The sequence below is a fragment of the Halichoerus grypus genome, chromosome 5 (genome assembly GCF_964656455.1).
Source record: "Halichoerus grypus chromosome 5, mHalGry1.hap1.1, whole genome shotgun sequence".
NCBI classification, from domain to species: Eukaryota; Metazoa; Chordata; class Mammalia; order Carnivora; family Phocidae; genus Halichoerus; species Halichoerus grypus.
Window position 1 is genome coordinate 135555481 of NC_135716.1, and position 19515 is coordinate 135574995.

At 42.5% G+C, this 19515-nt stretch overlaps 1 protein-coding gene and 1 long non-coding RNA gene across 3 annotated transcripts in view; both read left to right on the forward strand.

The window, feature by feature from the left end:
- LOC144381919 (uncharacterized) overlaps window positions 1–19515 on the forward strand; it is a 436617-nt gene that overhangs the window by 359113 nt on the left and 57989 nt on the right. The window lies entirely within an intron of this gene.
- The window catches only part of JAK1 (Janus kinase 1), a 125169-nt gene that overhangs the window by 75358 nt on the left and 30296 nt on the right, over window positions 1–19515 (forward strand). For both annotated transcript variants that reach the window (XM_036109957.2, XM_036109961.2), the window contains exons 2-7: window positions 1249–1331; window positions 3795–3993; window positions 7691–7814; window positions 12813–12966; window positions 16581–16744; window positions 18424–18766. In XM_036109957.2, the coding sequence (XP_035965850.1) occupies window positions 1326–1331; window positions 3795–3993; window positions 7691–7814; window positions 12813–12966; window positions 16581–16744; window positions 18424–18766 (990 nt within the window). In that variant the 5' untranslated portion in view covers window positions 1249–1325. The remainder of the gene's footprint in view (window positions 1–1248; window positions 1332–3794; window positions 3994–7690; window positions 7815–12812; window positions 12967–16580; window positions 16745–18423; window positions 18767–19515) is intronic.

Sequence of the window (19515 nt, forward strand, 5' to 3'; positions counted from 1 at the left end):
GAAACTCTGTTTCTGAGCCGAAGCAAGGTGTTAATTAGCATGTAGCTAGTTTCACATTACTCTCTTGATGCAGGGCAGGGTATCTGTCCACATAATTAAAACAATTGATCATATTAAAATTTTAAAAGCTGGGAGTACAATGATTTGTTCCTTGAATCTTGTTAAAATTGTCCATGTCAAAATAGCCAAGTCGAAATGGTCATATCAAAATTCATACTTGTATCCTCTTCCTGGCCTCCAGAAGATGACATTGTGACACAGTTGATTTTAGATTGATTTTATGTTTTCATTTGTGCCATCTCCTACTTGGACCATAAGGTCCTGTGGGAATGCTGGCCTGCAGCCTTGGAGGTAACCCATCCTCATCTCCTTCTCCCCACTCCCTTTGTACTTCTGCCTTGTCCTGCTTGGGTCTGTGCACTTCCTAAAGTAGAATTCTGATAAAATGTATTGAATGACCAACAGAAAACAGACAGTAATCTGTATTAACTCGGAAACCACTTTCATACCACTAAGGGTGTTTGCTCCTTAGTTGCAAGAATTATTTGATTCTACTATTAAAAAAGAATTTGGGAGAGGAACCTGGAAAGTTGTTAAAACAATACAGAGCTCTGTATGTGTTTTGGGGCCAGGGTGGTGGTGGTGGTGGTGATTGGTGGTGGGTGATGAAGATGATGGGATCAGGTACTTTAATTCTACAGAAACAAGCTGGTATTTTTATGTTGCTACCTAAGTTTTCAAGTAAGAATGGCTCAAAAAATATTTGGTGAACTAAAAGCATTTTTCATTAGATTAATTCCTAGGCCTTTCCCCTTTCACCGTATCATATGATATTTCACCATTAAAATGAGGCCAAGGACAGAACGGGTTGGGAGGAGGGTGATTCTAAAGGAAATGGAAATGGGAAGTAAAAGTGCATATCTTTGGGTGTCCTAAACTATTGTTCACAGCCTCAGGAGAGAGGTTGTTGACGGAAAAGGCACATGGTCCTCACTTACACTAGACAGGGCTCTCTATGCCAGGAAGCAGAAGTCCCTGGCTTCCTTTCTTGAAGCAGTGAAAATACCATCTTCTCAGATGCCTCTCTGTCCTCTCAGTGTCCTCATCAATTTTTTTTTTTTCCTTCTTCCTCCCAAATGCTTTTTCCTGCCCACTTATGGTTTGGGCTGCTTCCTTAATAAAAGTGTCCTCTTATTTTCTGATGCAATTACCTCTGCAGCTGATTTATTTATTTATCCTTGTCTTTAGCCCAGCTCTAAACGGACTTTGGAAAGTAGAGAAGAAAATCCAGTCTGCTTTTTGGAGGACATTGGACAGCCGAATAAATGCAGGTATGTAATTTGCATATTTTTAAAAAAAGGCCAAAAGGAAAATATTTACTTTTAAAAAGAATAATGAAACTGATCTTGAACTTATCGGGCTACCTGCCCTTATATCCTTTACTTTTAAAATATCGGTATTTTTGTTCATTTCCAAAAGTTGAGTGGCTGGTTTAAAAATCCCAAGAGTATGAAAGTATAGGAAGTCCAAAGTAAAAGGTGAAGTTCCCTTATAGTCCTTCCTAGATATTCAGCACTTTAACGGTTTATTGTATGTTTTTCCATATTATGCATGTGCATGACCAAAAGGATCATAATATGGATATTATGCCTTTTTTCACTTTGCAGTATGTCCTATATATCTTCCAGTGTGGGTTCATGTAGCTTTATGTCACCTTTTTTAACAGCTGCATAGTATTCTTCTGTCTTCATAGTTCTTGTTTTGTTTCATCTCCTGTTGGACGTTGTCAGTTGTTTTTAAGTGGTGCCGCACCTTGTACATACATAATTATGTATACTTACCTGATTATTTTCTTAGGGTGAAAGGGTATAACACCATCTCTGAGTTCTTCCCGTGCCACGCCTGTATAGGATCTCAAGGACAAAGGTTTATCTTACATTGTAAAGCAGACTGCAGCTGCTTTGTTTTCCGTTTCTATTTTTCATTGTGGGGTGGAGTTGGGGGCTCAGTGTTGGGTTTGAAAACTTTCTTGCTTGATAGTTGATCTGAACCCTCAAGGTAAGTTATGAGCCTAGTCTTTCAGCCTGTGTTCTGGAAGATCCTGGTTTTCAGGTTTATATTGGAGACGAAACAAGTAAAATTGAGTGCCTCTCAGTTTGTAGCATTGAGGCATACCTGGTTCGTGTCTCTCCTGTAAGTATCTTGTCCACCAGGGCAGCTGATAAACAAGCACATGAGTTTGGTGAAAAGACCTGTGGCTGTTGTCCACACTCTGTGACTTGTCTTGTTTGGAGGAGCTTCCTTGGGCCATTCTGCAAGCACCTATTAAATGTAAGGCTCTGTGCTAGGTACTGGGGATACAAAGATGAGTGACATGGTCCTTGCCCTTAAGGAACAGTGTATATGATTGAGAGAGACAGACGTGTGCATAAGATGGTCATAACCCAGTGTGGTTAGTGCAGCGAAGTGATCTTGGGAGAGGGCATCTAACTTAGGGGGATGGGGATGGAGGTTCATAGGTGCTTCTTGGAGGAGGTAATGTCCAAGCTGACTTATTAAGAAAATTGCAGTTTGCCATGAAGAGGATGAGGTGGGAAGGTATTCCTGGTAGAGAAATCAGGATGACCAAAGGCAGGAGGGTGTGGAAAAACAGGATGGGGAGGGAGCTGGGGTGACAAGAACAATGAATGGCAGCTTTGTGGGTTTCAGGCATGAAGTCAGAGGCTAGGTGTGATGAAAGATGAGGCTGGGGGGTAGCTGGCAGGTCATAGAGGACCTCTATGAGGAGTTTGAGATTGCGCTTGTAGATTAATGGGGAGCCTTTGGAGGATCTGATATATGTTACTGAGACATTACTTTGAGGGCTAAGTGAAGGTTGGCTTGGCAGGCAACAGGAAAGTAGGAACCTGGGGTCAGGGAAATTAATTTGTATTAGCGATTAGTATCGAGTGAGGGGAAGAAAAAATGTGTCGGGCTTTCCCTTATTCCCCCTCCTTTCTGCCTTGTCTAAGGCTAAGTTGCTGAAGCTGGCTCTTTGATCCTAGTTGCCCTCCCTTTAGAGGGAGCTCAGGTGAATGACTTATTTGCAAGTTTCTTACCAGCAAGTTCTGACCTCTTCAAAGCAAGGCTTCCAGCCCTCATTCTGCTGCCACAAAGTGCTGCCCATCCTCCTACCTGCCCGTGAAGTGACAGGGACTTGGTTCTGTTCACTAATTTTCGAGACCCTTCCATATGGCTCATGAACGGGAATCGGGAGTCCTTTTGCATGTACTTTCTCAGAGCCAGCCCTGGGCCAGGCTCTGGGGGCATGAAGATAGATAAGACATGGTTCATCACCTCACTGAGCTTGCAGGTTAGTGGGAGATAGACAAAGTTAAAAGATGATGTGATCTGTGCCGTCGGTCAATTCAAAAGTGAAATGATTCCAGTAGAGGTAGCAGCATTGGTAACATTAACATCAGTGGTTCCAGAATGAGCCACATTTTTCAACTACCACTTGTGTACAGATAGAGAAAACAAATTTAGGCTGTGTCTAAAATTATTCTGATTTTTGAGAACATGGTCTGATCATAATTAGAATGCATAATTGATTATGTTCGTAATTACAGTGGATGGTTTCACCTCTCATAAGTTCTGATGCATTCGATTTTCAGAGAGGGAAGGTGCAGGGAGAGGTACTTACCTGCTTGAGAGGTATTTCTGTCTGCTTACATTACCTTCCTAATATTCTCTTGCACCACTTGAACTTTTAGCACATAGAATGACCACATGGTCTGGTTTTCCTTCCATTACAGTATCTAAATATAAAAGAGGACTGCAATGCCATGGCTTTCTGTGCTAAAATGAGGAGCTCCAAGAAGACCGAGGTGAATCTGGAGGCCCCCGAGCCAGGGGTGGAAGTGCTCTTCTATCTTGCTGATAGGGAGCCCCTCCGGCTGGGCAGCGGAGAGTACACGGCGGAGGAGCTGTGCATCAGGGCCGCACAGGAATGCTGTGAGTACGGGCGGCTGCCCAGGGCACATTTTCGGGGGGACACCGTCCCGCAAGCAGATCCTGGTGTTTCTGCCCCCGGGAGCCCCGCTGACTGGAAAGAGGCGTGGGCTCCGTGAGGCAGGGGTTCTGCCCTGCCTCTGCCGCTTACTTGCCTTTGACCTTAGGCCAGTGATTTTAATTCTGGGAGCTTCACTTTTCACTTTCTTCGTCCTAAAGTGGCTTGTTCCTGCTCTGTCACTCATGAGCTTGCAATACCGAGGAATGATGCTTGCCTTCTTTGGAGGCTCAGGTTTTATTTCCCCTACCTCTAGGAGATGGGAATAACATCAGCCCTAAATGAGTAAAAACAGCTGGTACAAAGTCACAAGCTCAGTAATGGCATCTCTCAATATCTGAATGATTATTCAAAACTTCTTCTGAAAAGTATAATTCATGCTTCTCCCACTATAATCTGCTCTCCCCTCATGATGCTGACTTGAAGTGAGAAGTTGTCACTTTGTGGCTCGGTCAGAATGCCAGGCTGTAAAAAGGGCAGTGAGGCTGTGAACAATATGGTCCTTTTTTTTTTTTCCCCCTTTTTTTTATTCCCCCTGTTGCCCTTGGAAGGTGAGAAACCAAACTGAATAACAAAATGCCCCCTTTGTTAACCTTTGAACTTGGGATCAGTGACAGTTTTTGTCTACCTACTTGTATATGACTAGTAAAGTTAAATCATGGAAACTTAAATGAAGATCTGATCCACTGGGATTGTGGTGATGGTTGTATAACTGTAAATATACTAAAATTCACTGAATTTTACACTTAAAATGGGTAGGCTTTATGATATGTAAATTATATCTTAAAAAGCTGTTTTTTAAAAAAAAAAAAACTCACCTCATTTTATGATGATGATATGACCAGCGATAATGGCAGACGGTCTGATCCATGCTTCCTTTATATCAACTATGTTGGGGTAGTATAGACATTTCAAGAAATACCTACCTAGTTTGTGATACAGCTTGTCTAGAAACCCATTTTTCTTTCTGATATATCTCTCTCTGCCTCAGACGCTTTAAAAACCAGAGTTCCAATAAAAGGGGAGAGGTTGGTGCTGCAGGGAAGAGTGTAGTAGGCCCTTAACTAACTAAACACGACACTAGGTAAAATTGGCTGAGCTATGGAGATTATGAGGGGGGAAATGTATTAGTCTTTTAAAGTTATTTTGACTAGATAGCAAGGTATATAAGGAACCAGCTTTAGACGACAGCTTTGAAAGTATTTGTAATTAGCAAAACAACTAGATGTAAAGTGGTGCTTCTAATGTATTTTTTTTTAGGTGTTGTATTTTTTTCTCCTTTCCCTTGAGGTTTGGTTTATAGTGTTTATTCTGTTAGCCCAGCCGTGGTGTTTGAACGGAATTGCTGGACTCAGTTAATGAGAGAGCAAGGGACCGCTGCTAGAGGAGACGAGGGGAGAGAGCCTGAGTCCGCAGGCAGACGCAGCCACTGAGTCTGCTGTAGCTCTGGGCTCAGGGCCAGTCAGCGTGGGGCACCAGCTTCGAAGCCCAGTCTGGAGAGAATGAGTGGGCTCTTTGATAACGGACTCAGGGGAATGTTGCCAACATTTATTAATTTTAAAGGTATATGAGTACAGAATGCCACATATTCGTATAGCTCTGGTTATTATTACAGTAAGTGGTATTTGGAGGCAGTATTGTTTTCTTCCCTGTTGTCCACTGAATATATGGTCAGTTTTTGTTCTTTCAGCTCTCATTATTTTACTTCCTCAGTAGCTCTGTCTTGGTTTGAATCTTAACTCTGCATTTCATTAGCCGAGTAGCCTTGAATCAGGCTAAATCTCGGGAGGCCACAGTTTCTTCACCTGTAAAATGGCAGGAACATTAATGACCTCATTAAGTGTTAGGAGGATTAAAAGATAATCAGTGTAGAGTGTGTTAGCCTGATGCCTGACACTTAACCCTCAGTAAATGTTAAAGTGTTGTTGTTACCATTATTCAGTACTTTTTTGTATAAAAAGCTATCTTTGATCTTCCTGTTTATAAGTACGAATATTATTAGAGTCAGACCTGTGGTAGGATACAAATTGATGATTACAAATAAATTATGCTTCAATATGTACGTGTCAGTGGCACATTCAAATCTGCGTACATATGAAGAGAGGCTGGGTTTCCAGGCCAGTCCAGAAAGGCCAATTCATGAATGAAAAACTATAGTATACCTAAAACATAGTCTTAACAATACTGGATCTAAAACTCATTTGCTTTTTTTCCCAAGGAAAAATGCTCTTTGAAGTTTACCCCCATCTTCTCTGTTATAAGGGGGAGTGACTTCTGAGGGGTTCGTCCAGATACCTTGAGAGGAAAGAATTGAGGACTTCCAGCGAGAGGGCATCAGGATGCCAAGGCATCTGTCGCATCTTCACGCAGTGTGTGCACTGGAGAGAGTTGGTGCCTAAACAGACAGGCAGGGCCGGCGAGGGTCCCTGTCAGTGTCAGTCTCGTTTCAGAGGTCTGATTTGGGAAATGCTGATTACCTTATATTTCCATATATTTTTTGGTTAAGTTGACTGTATCTTAGCTTGAGGCCTGGCCATGCATAGAAATATCAGTCATAATGGATTATGTGCAGTCACCTTCTTCCCTTCCTCCCATGCTTTTATTTTATTTTTTATTTATTTATTTATTTATTTTTTAAAGATTTTACTTATTTGACAGAGAGAGACACAGCGGAGAGAGGGAACACAAGCAGGGGGGAGTGGGAGAGGGAGAAGCAGGCCCCCCGCAGAGCAGGGAGCCCGATGCGGGGCTCGATCCCAGGACCCTGAGATCATGACCTGAGCCGAAGGCAGACGCTCAACGACTGAGCCACCCAGGCGCCCCCCTCCCTCCCATGCTTTTAGATTGTAGGTCTGTGTAATTTTAATCACGGGCTCAGAAGTAAGTGGAAAGGCGCTTTCCTGGCTTCATAGTCTCCTTTATCTTTCTAATCCTTCTTCTATCAAAGGAGGCAGTTGGTGGGGGGAGAGGCAAGGGAGCACTATTGGACCACTTTTGTTAAGCAGATATCTTCTTGTTAGTTGGCTACTAATAAAAAATATTTATGATAACTATACAGAGTACTTAAGAAGTGTATTTATTATTAATGGTGATAGATTTTTACAGCTGACAAAAATCACTTTGGTTATTTATTCTAACACATGATTTCGTGTGCTACTGCCAGGAACTTCTTTGCATGTTTAATGCATAATCAGAGTGTGTTAGAATTGTTAAAACATTTCTGTAGGAGACAGATTGGGGATTTCCCAAATTCCAAGAATGTTTCTGGGATTAGCAAGGTGCACATCAGGTGGGCTCTGGGAACCTGTGGGCTGGCATATTTTTTCTTTTAGGCAGGATTTGTTAAGACTGTCATAGACACTGTGATGAGAAATATCATTAGACTTTTATTTTAAAATAGGTTTAATCTGGTTTGCCAGGAGCTACAGTACATATTCCTGGGGAGCCATGGTTCTTAATTATCATGATTAAAAGTGCCTGATTGAACGTGTTGGAAGTCAGATTTGCCCTAAGAGGATAAAAATGTGACCTAGATTCTTGAGATAAGAGAATTCCTTGTCTTTGCTTATGTTGTGCTTTGGGAACAGATGGCCTAATGTATCTATCTTTAATTTTCAGATATGTTCTTTACTTTTCCCCCAGGTATCTCTCCTCTGTGTCACAACCTCTTTGCCCTGTATGATGAGAACACCAAGCTCTGGTATGCCCCGAATCGCACCATCACTGTTGATGACAAGACATCACTCCGGCTCCACTACCGGATGAGGTATGGGTGCCTGCCTGGCTTCCTCTTGCAGGGGTATGACAGTTAGCCTCGTGCCCTGAGTCACTTACTAAGAAGATTTGTAGTCATTTTGTTATTGGTAAGTTTTGTATTTGCTTGGTATGAGAAAGGACTTTTTCAGTATTTGAAATACAATTCAAGATGAATCTGATCACCTTCTTCTGGCACATTTTAGAAAAGACATCGTTATGATGCAGAGGGTATTTTGAATAGAATTAGTATCCTACAGCAGAGTTTTTCAAGCAGTGAGTCATGGTTATGAATTTAATGAGTTGTGACCAGAATTTGTTTAAAAAAAAAAAAACAGGCGAGAATAGGTAATATCAGGATATATCAGGATATGTATACACATATCCTAAGAATATTGTTTTTTCACAACTTGTCTTTGAGATATGCAAGTGTATGTACCAGGTCATGATACAATAAACTATTTCTTCGTAAAAGTTCCAGCTAAAAAGTTTGAGAAACACCGCTTGAAGTGGTTCCCTAGAAATTCTAGGTTGGTCTTGCTCTCAAGGGGTAGATGTTGTGATCCACTCCCTGAGGACTTTTGTCTAGTGGGTGGGACTCTTAATTTTTCTTCTGATGGGTCCTTGCCTCTTCTTCTATATTGTAGACTTTCTTAAATGTCACATAGTCTCCCAAGGTGGCATAGACATTCAGTATTTCACTGTAGGCTCTTGAGTTTATAAGCCCATTTGCTCTGTACCCAGAATTGAAAATAGGTCTGTTAGATGCTAGTTAAGCACGAGTGAATGTGTAGTTAGCAAAAGACCTTATAAACAGGGTGAATACTTTTTGAAAAGCATCTTAATTTACATAGATGAGATGAAATCAGTAGATTTGCTCAGGTGCTAACGGAATGTAGGGACCCGCTGGAAAAGCCCTGGGGGATCTCAGAGGCTCTGCCCAGTATCTTAGCAGCTGTTTCCTTTGGGAAGTTGGTAGAGTTGTTAATATTCCAGAATGGCCTGGATGCTTTTCTCAGTGGCAGTTGAACCAGACCTCTCTTTGATAATCATCCTAGGACTGACTTTTTTTTCTTCTTTCTGTACTCACCCAAGGTCTCACCTTAAGGGGAGAGGTGTGTAGCATGTGAGATTTCACGCCCCAGATTTAGGGAAACATTCACCCCACCCAGCTGAGCCTTCAGACTATATTTGGATTTATTTTTCAAAGTGTAATCTTGCTTTCTGTGGCCTGGGGCTTGGCTCTGTGATCCAACATTGAAACGTGGAAGTCTAGGAAGGGGGTATTTCACTGTAGGTCTCTCCACTTGGCTCAGAATCTGGAATGGTAGAATTGGGGGCTTGGATGAGATCTGAGTTTACCTAATTCAACTATTGCAATTGTTCAGGGGGGGATTCTGATGTCCCAAATGGAGAAGTGAATTACCCAGAATCACATACCTAGTGAATCCTCTTGTCAGCCCCAGAGCCCTCTTTGAGACTTTGGTCTTTGTTGACTGTGTGAGTCCCTCGTTTACTATTAAAAGCTGTCTTTGCCTCCTCCCTGTTCTGTTAGCTGCCAGGAAGTGCTGGGCTACTTCGTTTTTTTGGCACCTTGACTTTGTACCTGACATTGCGCTTCAACAGGATATTGCTTTGTTACCACAGGCTCTTTGAACTTAGAAAAAAAAGATCCCACCCTAAGCTAAAACATTTGCATTACAACAAACTACAAAAACTTTGAACCTTATAATCTCACCACTAAAGAAGGTGTAATATGAAAACAAATGTTAGTGACTATTTCAGTGGAACCCCAGCTCTATTTTGGGAAATACTCTGTGCTTCGATTTTAATTTTCTGTTTTTAGATAATGCTTTTAATAGTTGGTTTTTAATAATATATCTTAATATAAGCCTATGTTTTATTCCTTTTTAAGAAAAAAAATTTTCTTTTTCATTCAAATGAATTTCACTGTCCACTAGTAAAGTTCTGTAGAAACCTAAGGAGAATTTGTTGTGTATAATATCTATTTGTAAACTTAGAATATGCAGTCATCTGTAATATAGTTTTCTCAAAAACTTGCAAGGAAGGCATATCTCCTTGACAGGTCTATCTGTTTATCTATCTCTCCCTTCCTCTTCCTTCCTGTGTCGTCCCTCCCCGCCATTCTGAAAAGGAATCTACACAGCTGTTATACTACGTGTATTTATGCCATTCTTTATTTTTTTCCCTTAGCATGTTCTAATACTAGGAATTTGTGTGTGGCCCAAGTTTGATGAACATCTTGATAATTAATTTTAAAAAGGAGTGTAGAGCATCTTTTCATGTGTCTGTTGGCTGTCTGTATGTCTAAATGTCGATTCATGTCTTCTGCCCAGTTTTTAATTGGATTATTTGTTATGTGGTTTTAAGTTGTAGAAGTTCTTTATTATGGATATTAGTCCCTTATTGGATATGTCATTTGCAATTATCTTCTCCCATTTGGTAGGTTGTCTTTTTGTTTTGTTGATGGTTTTCCTTGCCTGTGCAAAAGCTTTTGGTTTTGGTGTCATCTCAATAGCTCAATGTGTTTTGTTTCCCTTGCCTCAGGAGACCTATCTAGGAAAACGGTCCCACGGCTGATGTCAAAGAGGTGACTGCCTGTGTTTTCTTCTAGGAATGTTACAGAATTGTTGAATCATTATATTGTACACCTGAAACTAATAGAACACTGTATGTTAATTACATTCGAATTTAAAACAAAGTGTAGAGTTTCTGACTTCAAGGTACCTTCTAGTTTTGTTTTACTAAGACAAAATTAAGACGGTGTTGATTTTGGTAGTTACTGATTTAAAGGTTTTTGTTTTTTGTTTCGTCATCTTATTACATAGAAAGCGGTCGTCTTTTAACCATGGGCCATTTCTAGAGACCCAGCCTTGTTTTAGGCTCCCCTCAGCTGTTTCTGAAGTAGCGAAGCGGCACATAAGTTTGATTCCCTCAGCCTCATCCTGTCTGAACATCTTGCCAAAAGATTTTCAAATCAAAACTGGTCCCACAGGGCTCAGATAACAGCCTCGAAGAATGTGTTTGTTCAGACCCGACTGAAGATCGTGTTCTGCCCCAAGAGGGTATGTTGGGCCATTGGCTTTACCAGGTCCGAGGACTCTTTCTCATAGAGACTGAGCGGGATGTGGCAGAAGAGGACCATGCCTTGGACTGGTTCAGGGAAAAGCTGTCTTCAGTGCTTCTCTTTCAAACAACCTCCATCCTGGAGATCCTTTTACCCCTTTTCCCAGATGCATTTCCACATTGCATATACTTCCCATCACCACTGTCCTCCACTGCTGAACAGAATTTACCTGTCTGCATGCCTTTCTGTGAGAGCCCTGCTCCGAATGTTCATGTACAAAGTGCCTGGCATAGGGTTAATGTTCAGAATTTCTTAGCTGCTGTCTTCATCGGCTTGTTTAGACCCTTTCACCTGTCTTCTTCCACGCAGACCCCTAGAACTTCTAGTAGATGTCTGCTTATTGTGTGAATGACAAAAACTCTCTGTTTTGGACTTGACTTGGTAGCCAGAGGAGTTGACTGTGTCCTCATGGATTTTTTTTCTGTCCCAGTGTCAGATTTTCCTGTATTTGCTCAGTTGGTAGGACCAGTTCACCTCTTATTTTCTGCCTGCACGGTATCGCTGATCTTGGTTGAGTCCTCTGTCCTGTGCTCTGTGCTGCCCTTGAAGAGTAGACTCCTCAGTCTGGCCATAGCATAAATGCCAGCCTCTTCATCAGCTGATAGCCTCAGGCTTCTGCCATTACCAGGGCCTGCTCCCCTCTCACATGGAAGGGTTAGAGGACAATCCCACAGCTGTGGTTCATGCTGCACACGGGCTCCATGGATATGTGGTTCTTTCTGTGTGTGAGTGAGAGACACCAAAGCCCACTGTCAGATTCTCACTTTCATAAATTATAGGGAAGATGGACTGTATACAATCCGTGAAAGTTTTAAAATGTTAATTTTACTCTTATAGTAACTTCTTTATCCATCCTTCCCTTTCTATGTTAATTGCGTCTCCTCGAACTTGTTCATTCATTTGTTGTTTATTCATCCAACAATCATGTATTAAGCATCTGTTATATGCTAGGGGATTCCTTGCTGAGCAAGACAGCTGAGGCCTCTGCCCCCACAGAGCTCACAGCATTGTCCAGACTATTGCCATAGGCATCTTCTTGTCTTTCAGCCTCTCATTTCAGTCCATCTCCCGTGGGACTTTCTTCTGGGGGATCTGCCTCACGTGAGCCAGCCTCGCTGTCTCCTCAGCCAGCGGTGTATGGTCCTGGCTCTAAAGCCTGGCATTTCTTTATTCCGGTCCCAGCTTCTCTTCCCAGCCCTTTCCCCCTTCCCTGCCACCTCCCTGGGCAGTGGAGGGCGGTTTCTCCCTCCTTTGGCACCTCATCAAAGACTCTCTTCTGTCCAGGGACAACTTATCTATTAGGCACAGTGCCTAGGGCTCATAATATTATTAAGGACTCACAAAAGTGCTTTAATTTCTTTTAAAATCAGAGAAAAAATGAATATAATCCAGCCTGGATTGTATTAATCTTTATATCAACACAGATGTGAAATATATCTTTAATATTTTTTTTATGAAGGAAGGAAAAACTGTGGGCTCCATGAAAGTCGCAGTGTCGTCCTACTTATGAGACGTACCCCTTGTATGTTACTTTATTGCTATTGTTGGATTTAACCGATTGCCATATACACATATAGATAAGGAACCCCAGAGCACTAGGGACTATGCCCTTTGAATCCCAGCCTGGCACAGGGCCTGGCGTGTGTAGGCTTTGCAAATACAGCTCAGTGACAGATGTCTGAGTTTAGTGGTAGCACTTTTTTGGGAGGAAATTTTATTTGTTGCTTCTTCATGCCATAGTTGTTTTTTTGTCAGCACATGGGCATTGTCAAGGGAGAGCACTCTGGGTACAAGCAGGACACCTCTCCCACGTGCTCCGAGGTCCCCTTTCCCCAAACTGACATTTATTTTCGTTCCTTCCAGGTTCTATTTCACCAACTGGCATGGGACCAATGATAATGAGCAGTCTGTATGGCGACATTCTCCAAAGAAGCAGAAAAATGGCTATGAGAAAAAAAAAGTCCCAGATGCAACCCCTCTCCTTGACGCCAGCTCTCTGGAATATCTGTTTGCTCAGGTGAGAAGTTTGGGCCCAGGAGAACCTGGAGTTCCCGGGATGGGTGAGGCATCACAGGGTTCAGATACCCTTGGGCAGCTGAACTTGTTGGTAGCTAGGATGTTTGTTGGCCTGCTCTGTGGGCAGTCCTTGCCACCCTTGGACTTGCCTGAGATGAGAACGAGAAAGGCAGCAATTCAGTGTTCCAGGGGACTGGTTGTCCCACTTGTGGGTTTTTGAGGCTTCAGTTCTTCCCTGTTCCTCTCCCCCACCCCATCTCCTGTCATTTTACTTCTCATCTGCAGTGCCTCCTGTGGAAGAGCAGAGGGAAAATGCAAGTGAGGGAGGGTGTAGTTCAGTGGGGTGAATGGGGACATCTCAGCAGTCAGAGTAACGTTCGGGGAGGAAGGAGGTGGCTGCTCTGAGTCACAGCAGTAGTAGGGTAGGAAGATTAGATGCTAGACAAAAGCCAGAAGAGAAGTTAGAGTCACCTAAATTATATTACCCTGAGATAACCAACATTTTTGGTGCTATGCTTCCTGATTTTGCCATGCAGGTATATATTGTGTACTGTGTAGTTTTTAGAAAATATCGGATCATTTTATAAACTGCCTTTTTATCTATCCTATTGATGATATTTCAGATGCCAATTAAAAATATAGCTCTTTGTTTTAACGACTTCATAATAATTCACTCATTCAACAAATATTTACTCCTGAGCGTCTCTGTACTCTGCTGCGGTGCTACGGGTACTGTGGTGAACAAGACAGGGTCTCTGCCAGCATCAGATACAAAATCAAGTTGGACAGACAGGAAACAAATAAGCAAATAAAATGATACATAGGAAATACATAAGAATTGTGAGACGTGCCATGAAGGAAAAGGCTTTTGTGATAGGGAATGTGGGGAGAGGGTTGGATTGGGAAGATCTAAATATCAGAGGAGGTCTCTAAGGAGGTGACACTTATACTGAATCTGGAAGAACAAGGAGTCTGCAGTTCTGAGGAAGGAGTAGGGAAAGTATTTCTGCTCTGTAGTGCACAGTTTTCCAGCAGCAGCACTGTTGACATTTTTTTGCTCTGAGGGACTGCCCTATGCATTGTAGGATATTTACCCACACCCCTCGCCTCCACTCATTAGATGCCATCCCCCCAATTGTGACAATCAAAAATGTCTCCAGATGCTGCCAGATAGACCCTGCAGGGCAAAATCTCCCTGGTTGAAAATGTCTGATGGGGAGGGAACAGAATGTGGGAAGGCTCTGAGGCAGGCAGGAGCTGAGAGGAGAGTCAGTGTGGCTGGAGGAGAGGAGGGTGATAAGGAGTGGGACTGGGAAGGCTGATGAGGAGCAGGTCATGTGCTTTGGTCCCGGTGAGAGAAGATGCTGGTTTGGCCTAGTGAAGTGGCAGGAGAGTTGGAGAATGGGTGGATCTACAATTAATTCTGGAGATAGAATTGATAGGACTTGCTAATGGGTTGGCCGTGGAAAGGGAGAGAATCTGAAGTATCAAAGATGATTTTGGGCAATGTTTGATAGATAATGGAGTCCTTCCCTGCATTGGGAAGGCAGAGAACAGCAGGTTGGAGAAGGGGTGGGAATTAGGCATTCTCTTTTGGAGATGCCTGTGGAGATTTCAGGTAGGAAGTGAGTATGAGGCTGTAATCCAGAGGGAAAGCCCTCATTTATTTAACTCCTCTCCTCTTTGTGGACATTTTTGGTTTTTCTTAAGTTTTCCCTATTATGCTATCACCGTTACAGTAACAGGTTGTCGTGGGCAACCTCCACGTGTATTTATGTGTGTGTTGTATTATTTCGTTAAGCTATACTTTCACATGTGATTTTTATGTCCCAGTTATATTCCATTGTACAGCTTTAGTTTCTGGCTGCATTTGATGCCCATTCCATACATACCTGAGGATTGGCCTTAGAGACAACAGAAATGTACAGCCTGGGCAGATAGTGTGTGGAAAAAATTAAACAAACTGGCCATTTTCAGATGGAGCATCTTTTGTCCAACCTCCCAGTTTCATATTTTCAAAGGGAAGTATTGCATTAGAATGCAATGACCTCCTGACCTTTGAGAGGTTCAGGAATGAGTTAGTTGAGGTAGTTATACAGTGGTGTTTACAGAAAACCACAGCCAAGCAAAATAGTTTCAGATTTTGTCCTGCTCTTCACACGTTGCTAGCAGAGATGATTGTTGCTGGTCCTTAGGAGTTTATGGAAGCGAATAGTGTCCTTTCTTCCCTGAGAGAAACAAGCAGTCCTATCTTGGAAAGAAGAGGATCTGCAGCAGTGAGAAGCCTCCATCCAGAAACCACTAAACTGAAGTCCCTTCAGGGAAAGCGAGTGTCTCACTTATGTAGAAACACCGCCCCCAGAACTTCACGTCTATCTCTGTTCCAGCTAGAGAAAGGCCAAAGAATTCCGTGCACTTGGTGTTAGTAAGGATGGAGTGTGGCTGTAGCACAGTGTTGAAGAACCAGAGCCCTGGAGTCACATCTAGGTTCGACTCTCCCCCACCACTTCCTGGGTCCCTGGCTCCCACAGCACTCTGTCTTTCCACTTGACTTTGTCTCTTATAGCTACTTGATGTTCTCTGTTTCTGTTTGTTTATTCTTTCTTCTCAGCATGGAATCTCCCTGAGGTCAGGAATGCAGTCTGGCTTACTGCTATGTATCTCCGTGGCACCTAGAATGACATCTGTCCCATAATTGGTTCTCAGTAATCAGTAATTACCGAATGAGTGAGTGAAGTGATTTAACCCTTGGGTGCCTTAGATTCCTCTTCCGTTAGGTAGAGGTGATGATGTTAGCATGCACCTTGTAGGGCTGTGGTGGAGATTAAGTGAAACAGTAAGTAAAAGGAAGCTAGCACAGTGCCAAGCCCTGAGGGTAGGGTTCAGGGAAGGGGAGCTCTCATTGACATCACCGTCATTTCTCTGTACAAGACATCTAGGTTGGCAGGTACTGAGTTTTAGTTTTCTTTTTTGTTTTTGAAGCCCTCACTGGCTCTTGGGATGCTGTGCACCTCCAATAGGGAGGGGGGCATATTTTGGTGACACATTTCACTACTAGAAACTTAAAACAACAGATGTTGATAAACTTCTGTGTGCTAATGATGCACTGTAGAATGTGGATTCCTTCGCCTTTCTCTAAATCTACCTCAGAGCACGGTGTGGTGCCCTGTCAGTCATACACCCAATTCCCAGGCTAGAATATCTCCGCATATGTTTGTGGGATCAGCGAGCCAACCCCAGCCAGCTGTCACCCTCCCTTGCCCAGGTGCTGTCCGAGCCCAGTACGCGCTGCTGGTTGCCATCACTTCTAGATAAGCCCTGAGAAGGGGCTTCACATGTTTATGCTATTCATCAGCAGCTAACACACTACTCAATAAATATTTGTTAAATAAACGAATTAACCTGGGGAGAACATTTCCTGAGCCTCTTCATACCCAACTGTTGAGAAAGAGCTTTGGTGCCGGAGAAAACTATAAATCTTGTTAGTCTCATTGCTGTACTGCTTTTCTGGGTGGCACCTCCTTGTGTGGGGGAACCTTCCTCTCAAGATTAGAGACAGGGGTGGACTCTTGAAACTTAAGTGGTGGTTCATTTCTTCTCACCTCTGCTCCAAAGGGACAATATGATTTGGTCAAATGCCTGGCTCCCATTCGAGACCCCAAGACTGAGCAGGATGGGCACGATATCGAGAACGAATGTCTGGGAATGGCTGTCCTGGCCATCTCCCACTACGCCATGATGAAGAAGATGCAGTTGCCAGAACTGCCCAAGGACATCAGGTAAATCTTCCTGCTGGCTAAAGAATTGATCGTGGGGATGGTGCTATTTTGATACGTCCTCACATGTCTCAGTGTAACCACTGCCAGTTTTTGGCTGACCCTTGCTCTGTGCAGAGCCCAAATCTTTAGAACATTTATAAAAGGTAGCACAGTTATAATGATAATATAATGAATGTTGGCTGATGACCTCAGAAATTTGTACTTGGGTGAAAGTTCTGGGCTAGGGATGCCAATCAGATGGGTGGCCTACGTGCCCACCCCTTGCGCCTCTGCCCATGGTGGACATTGCCTTCTATCACTACACTTTTTCCTTTTGTGCAAGACTTGTCTTAAAATCCTTCTCAGTATTGTTCTACAGGCAGCTACTGCCATCCATAGCCTGAACTAGAGTTCACCAGAGAGCTGTGAATTTCATGCAAAGGATGTTACCTCAAGAAAATTGTATTTACTTAAAAATGTCATTCATGATCAAGTCTTTGTGAAGGAATATTCAATCTTTGTAATTTTTACCCATCTATAAAATATCTGTGTATTTACCAAGGAGTTCTTATGAATGTCTCATTGTGAAGAGCAAGTGATTTAAAGCTGTATTGTTTGTGGTAGGTGGCATGCACCTTCTCAGAAGGTTCCTCCCTGTATCTTGCCCTGGAGCAGAGTCTGTGGGCTACTCCTCGGTGATGCAGGACTGGGTACCTGCTCTGCTGCTGCTTTCTCGTTTTTCTGTGGCTTTTGCTCTGGGCACCTCCTCTTTCCTTTGTCATGAGACTAACGTGAAAAATGACACCTCTTCTCTGACCTTCCTCTCTGTTACATTACCCTAAAATGTTACAGTATTTGTGGGGGCTAAATTCCAAACTTTACAGTTTTCAAGCCATTCGTTTTGCAGCAAGGATTACCCAGTGCCAGATGCCGTCTCAGTTCTGGCAGTGATAGGCAGACCGGTCTCCCCACTTGTCTGGTCCCCCGTTTGTTCTTTCCTTCATGGGTGTTCATACTCTTCTTAAAACTGGCTCCTTCTAGCAGTGTATCAGTTTGTTGAGACCGTTAGTCATAGATACTCTCCCATTAGCACCAGCATAAGTAACTGATCTTTCAGCTTCCTTGTCAATCCATTTACTACATCTGGGACACTTTGATGTGGCAGACACAAAGTCTTTTGTATTTAATTAGATTTTGTGTTTTTTCCCATTTCTTGCAAAAGCAACATGGGATCTTTATAGAGAAATTAGAAAACAGACCTAAAAGTAGAATATACAAAGCATCTGTAATCACTCTTGACACCTTTCAAACCACTTTCTAACTGATGCTGAATCTTAATAACAGTGTATGTGAGTACCAGCATGCACAGGAACAGTGACACCAGTGAGCAAACACACAGATAAGTCAATTTTGCTGCCTGCCTTTGTGACCCAGAAAATTAGATGATACTTGCAGGAATTCTCATTTCAGTAAAACCTGTGGAACATGTGTTTTCCCTCTCTTTCTGTTCCTATTCACCTCCATCTCCTTGTGATTATCATCTCCTAGTTCTTACTCCATCTAAGACCCCACTGGGAGTAGGTCTTCCTTTCCCATGGGGCAACACATGGAAGGGAGATTTATAGACTTGGGTTTCTTTCTGTACTATTCTCTGCCGACCTGGACATGAAAGAGAGACATATTTTTCTATTTTGTTTTAGCTACAAGCGATATATTCCAGAAACATTGAATAAGTCCATCAGACAGAGGAACCTTCTCACCAGGATGCGGATAAATAATGTTTTCAAGGATTTCCTGAAGGAATTTAACAATAAGACTATTTGTGACAGCAGTGTATCTACTCATGACCTAAAGGTGAAATACCTGGCCACCTTGGAAACTTTGACAAAACATTATGGCGCTGAAATATTTGAGACTTCCATGTTACTGATTTCATCAGAAAATGAGATGAATTGGTTTCATCCGAATGATAGTGGAAACATTCTCTACTATGAAGTGATGGTAACTGGAAATCTTGGAATCCAGTGGAGACAGAAACCAAATGTAAGTGGTCGTAGCTGGCTGATCAGAACAGACCATCATGCATCAGAACAGACCTGTTCTGTTTATCCTGTTGGGATTACCTGTTTGCATGTCCATCACCCCTACCCACTGAGTGTATTCAGGTTAGAGACCATGTATCATTTATCTTTTATTGTGTTCATGCAGCAGTAGATCTAAATAAGTATTTCCTTCTGTAGGGAAATAGGGAAATAGAACAATAGCCTATATAATATGTAATAATATAATAATAATAACAGACATTTACTGAGCACCTACCATGTACTAGGTACTTTTCTAAGCATTTTACATGTATTATTCATTCCTAAAAAAAAAAAAGAAAAGAAAAAAAGCCCTGAGGGGAGTACTACCATTATCCCTATTTTATTGATGAATGCAAAGAGGCACAGAGAAGTTAAGAAACTTGGCCAAGGTCATAACTAACTAACAAGCAATTGTGCCAAGAATTGAACTTAGGCTTCTGGCTCCATGAAATAGGGTAATTGATTTTGCAATTTAAAGCCACTTTTTTGAAGTATTTGTTGGATGAGGCAATGGAGCAGAGTGGTTTCAAAGCATGGGTTTTAAACCTAACTGGACCTGGTTCAGATCCTGGCTCCACTATTTATAGTTCTCTAGCTTTGGGGGTTACTTTCCCTGTATCAGCTGCATATTATTCATCTGTAAAATGGAAATACTTACTGTATCTGCCTTGTGGAGTTGTTGCGAGAAAATGGCAGCAGAGAGCCCAG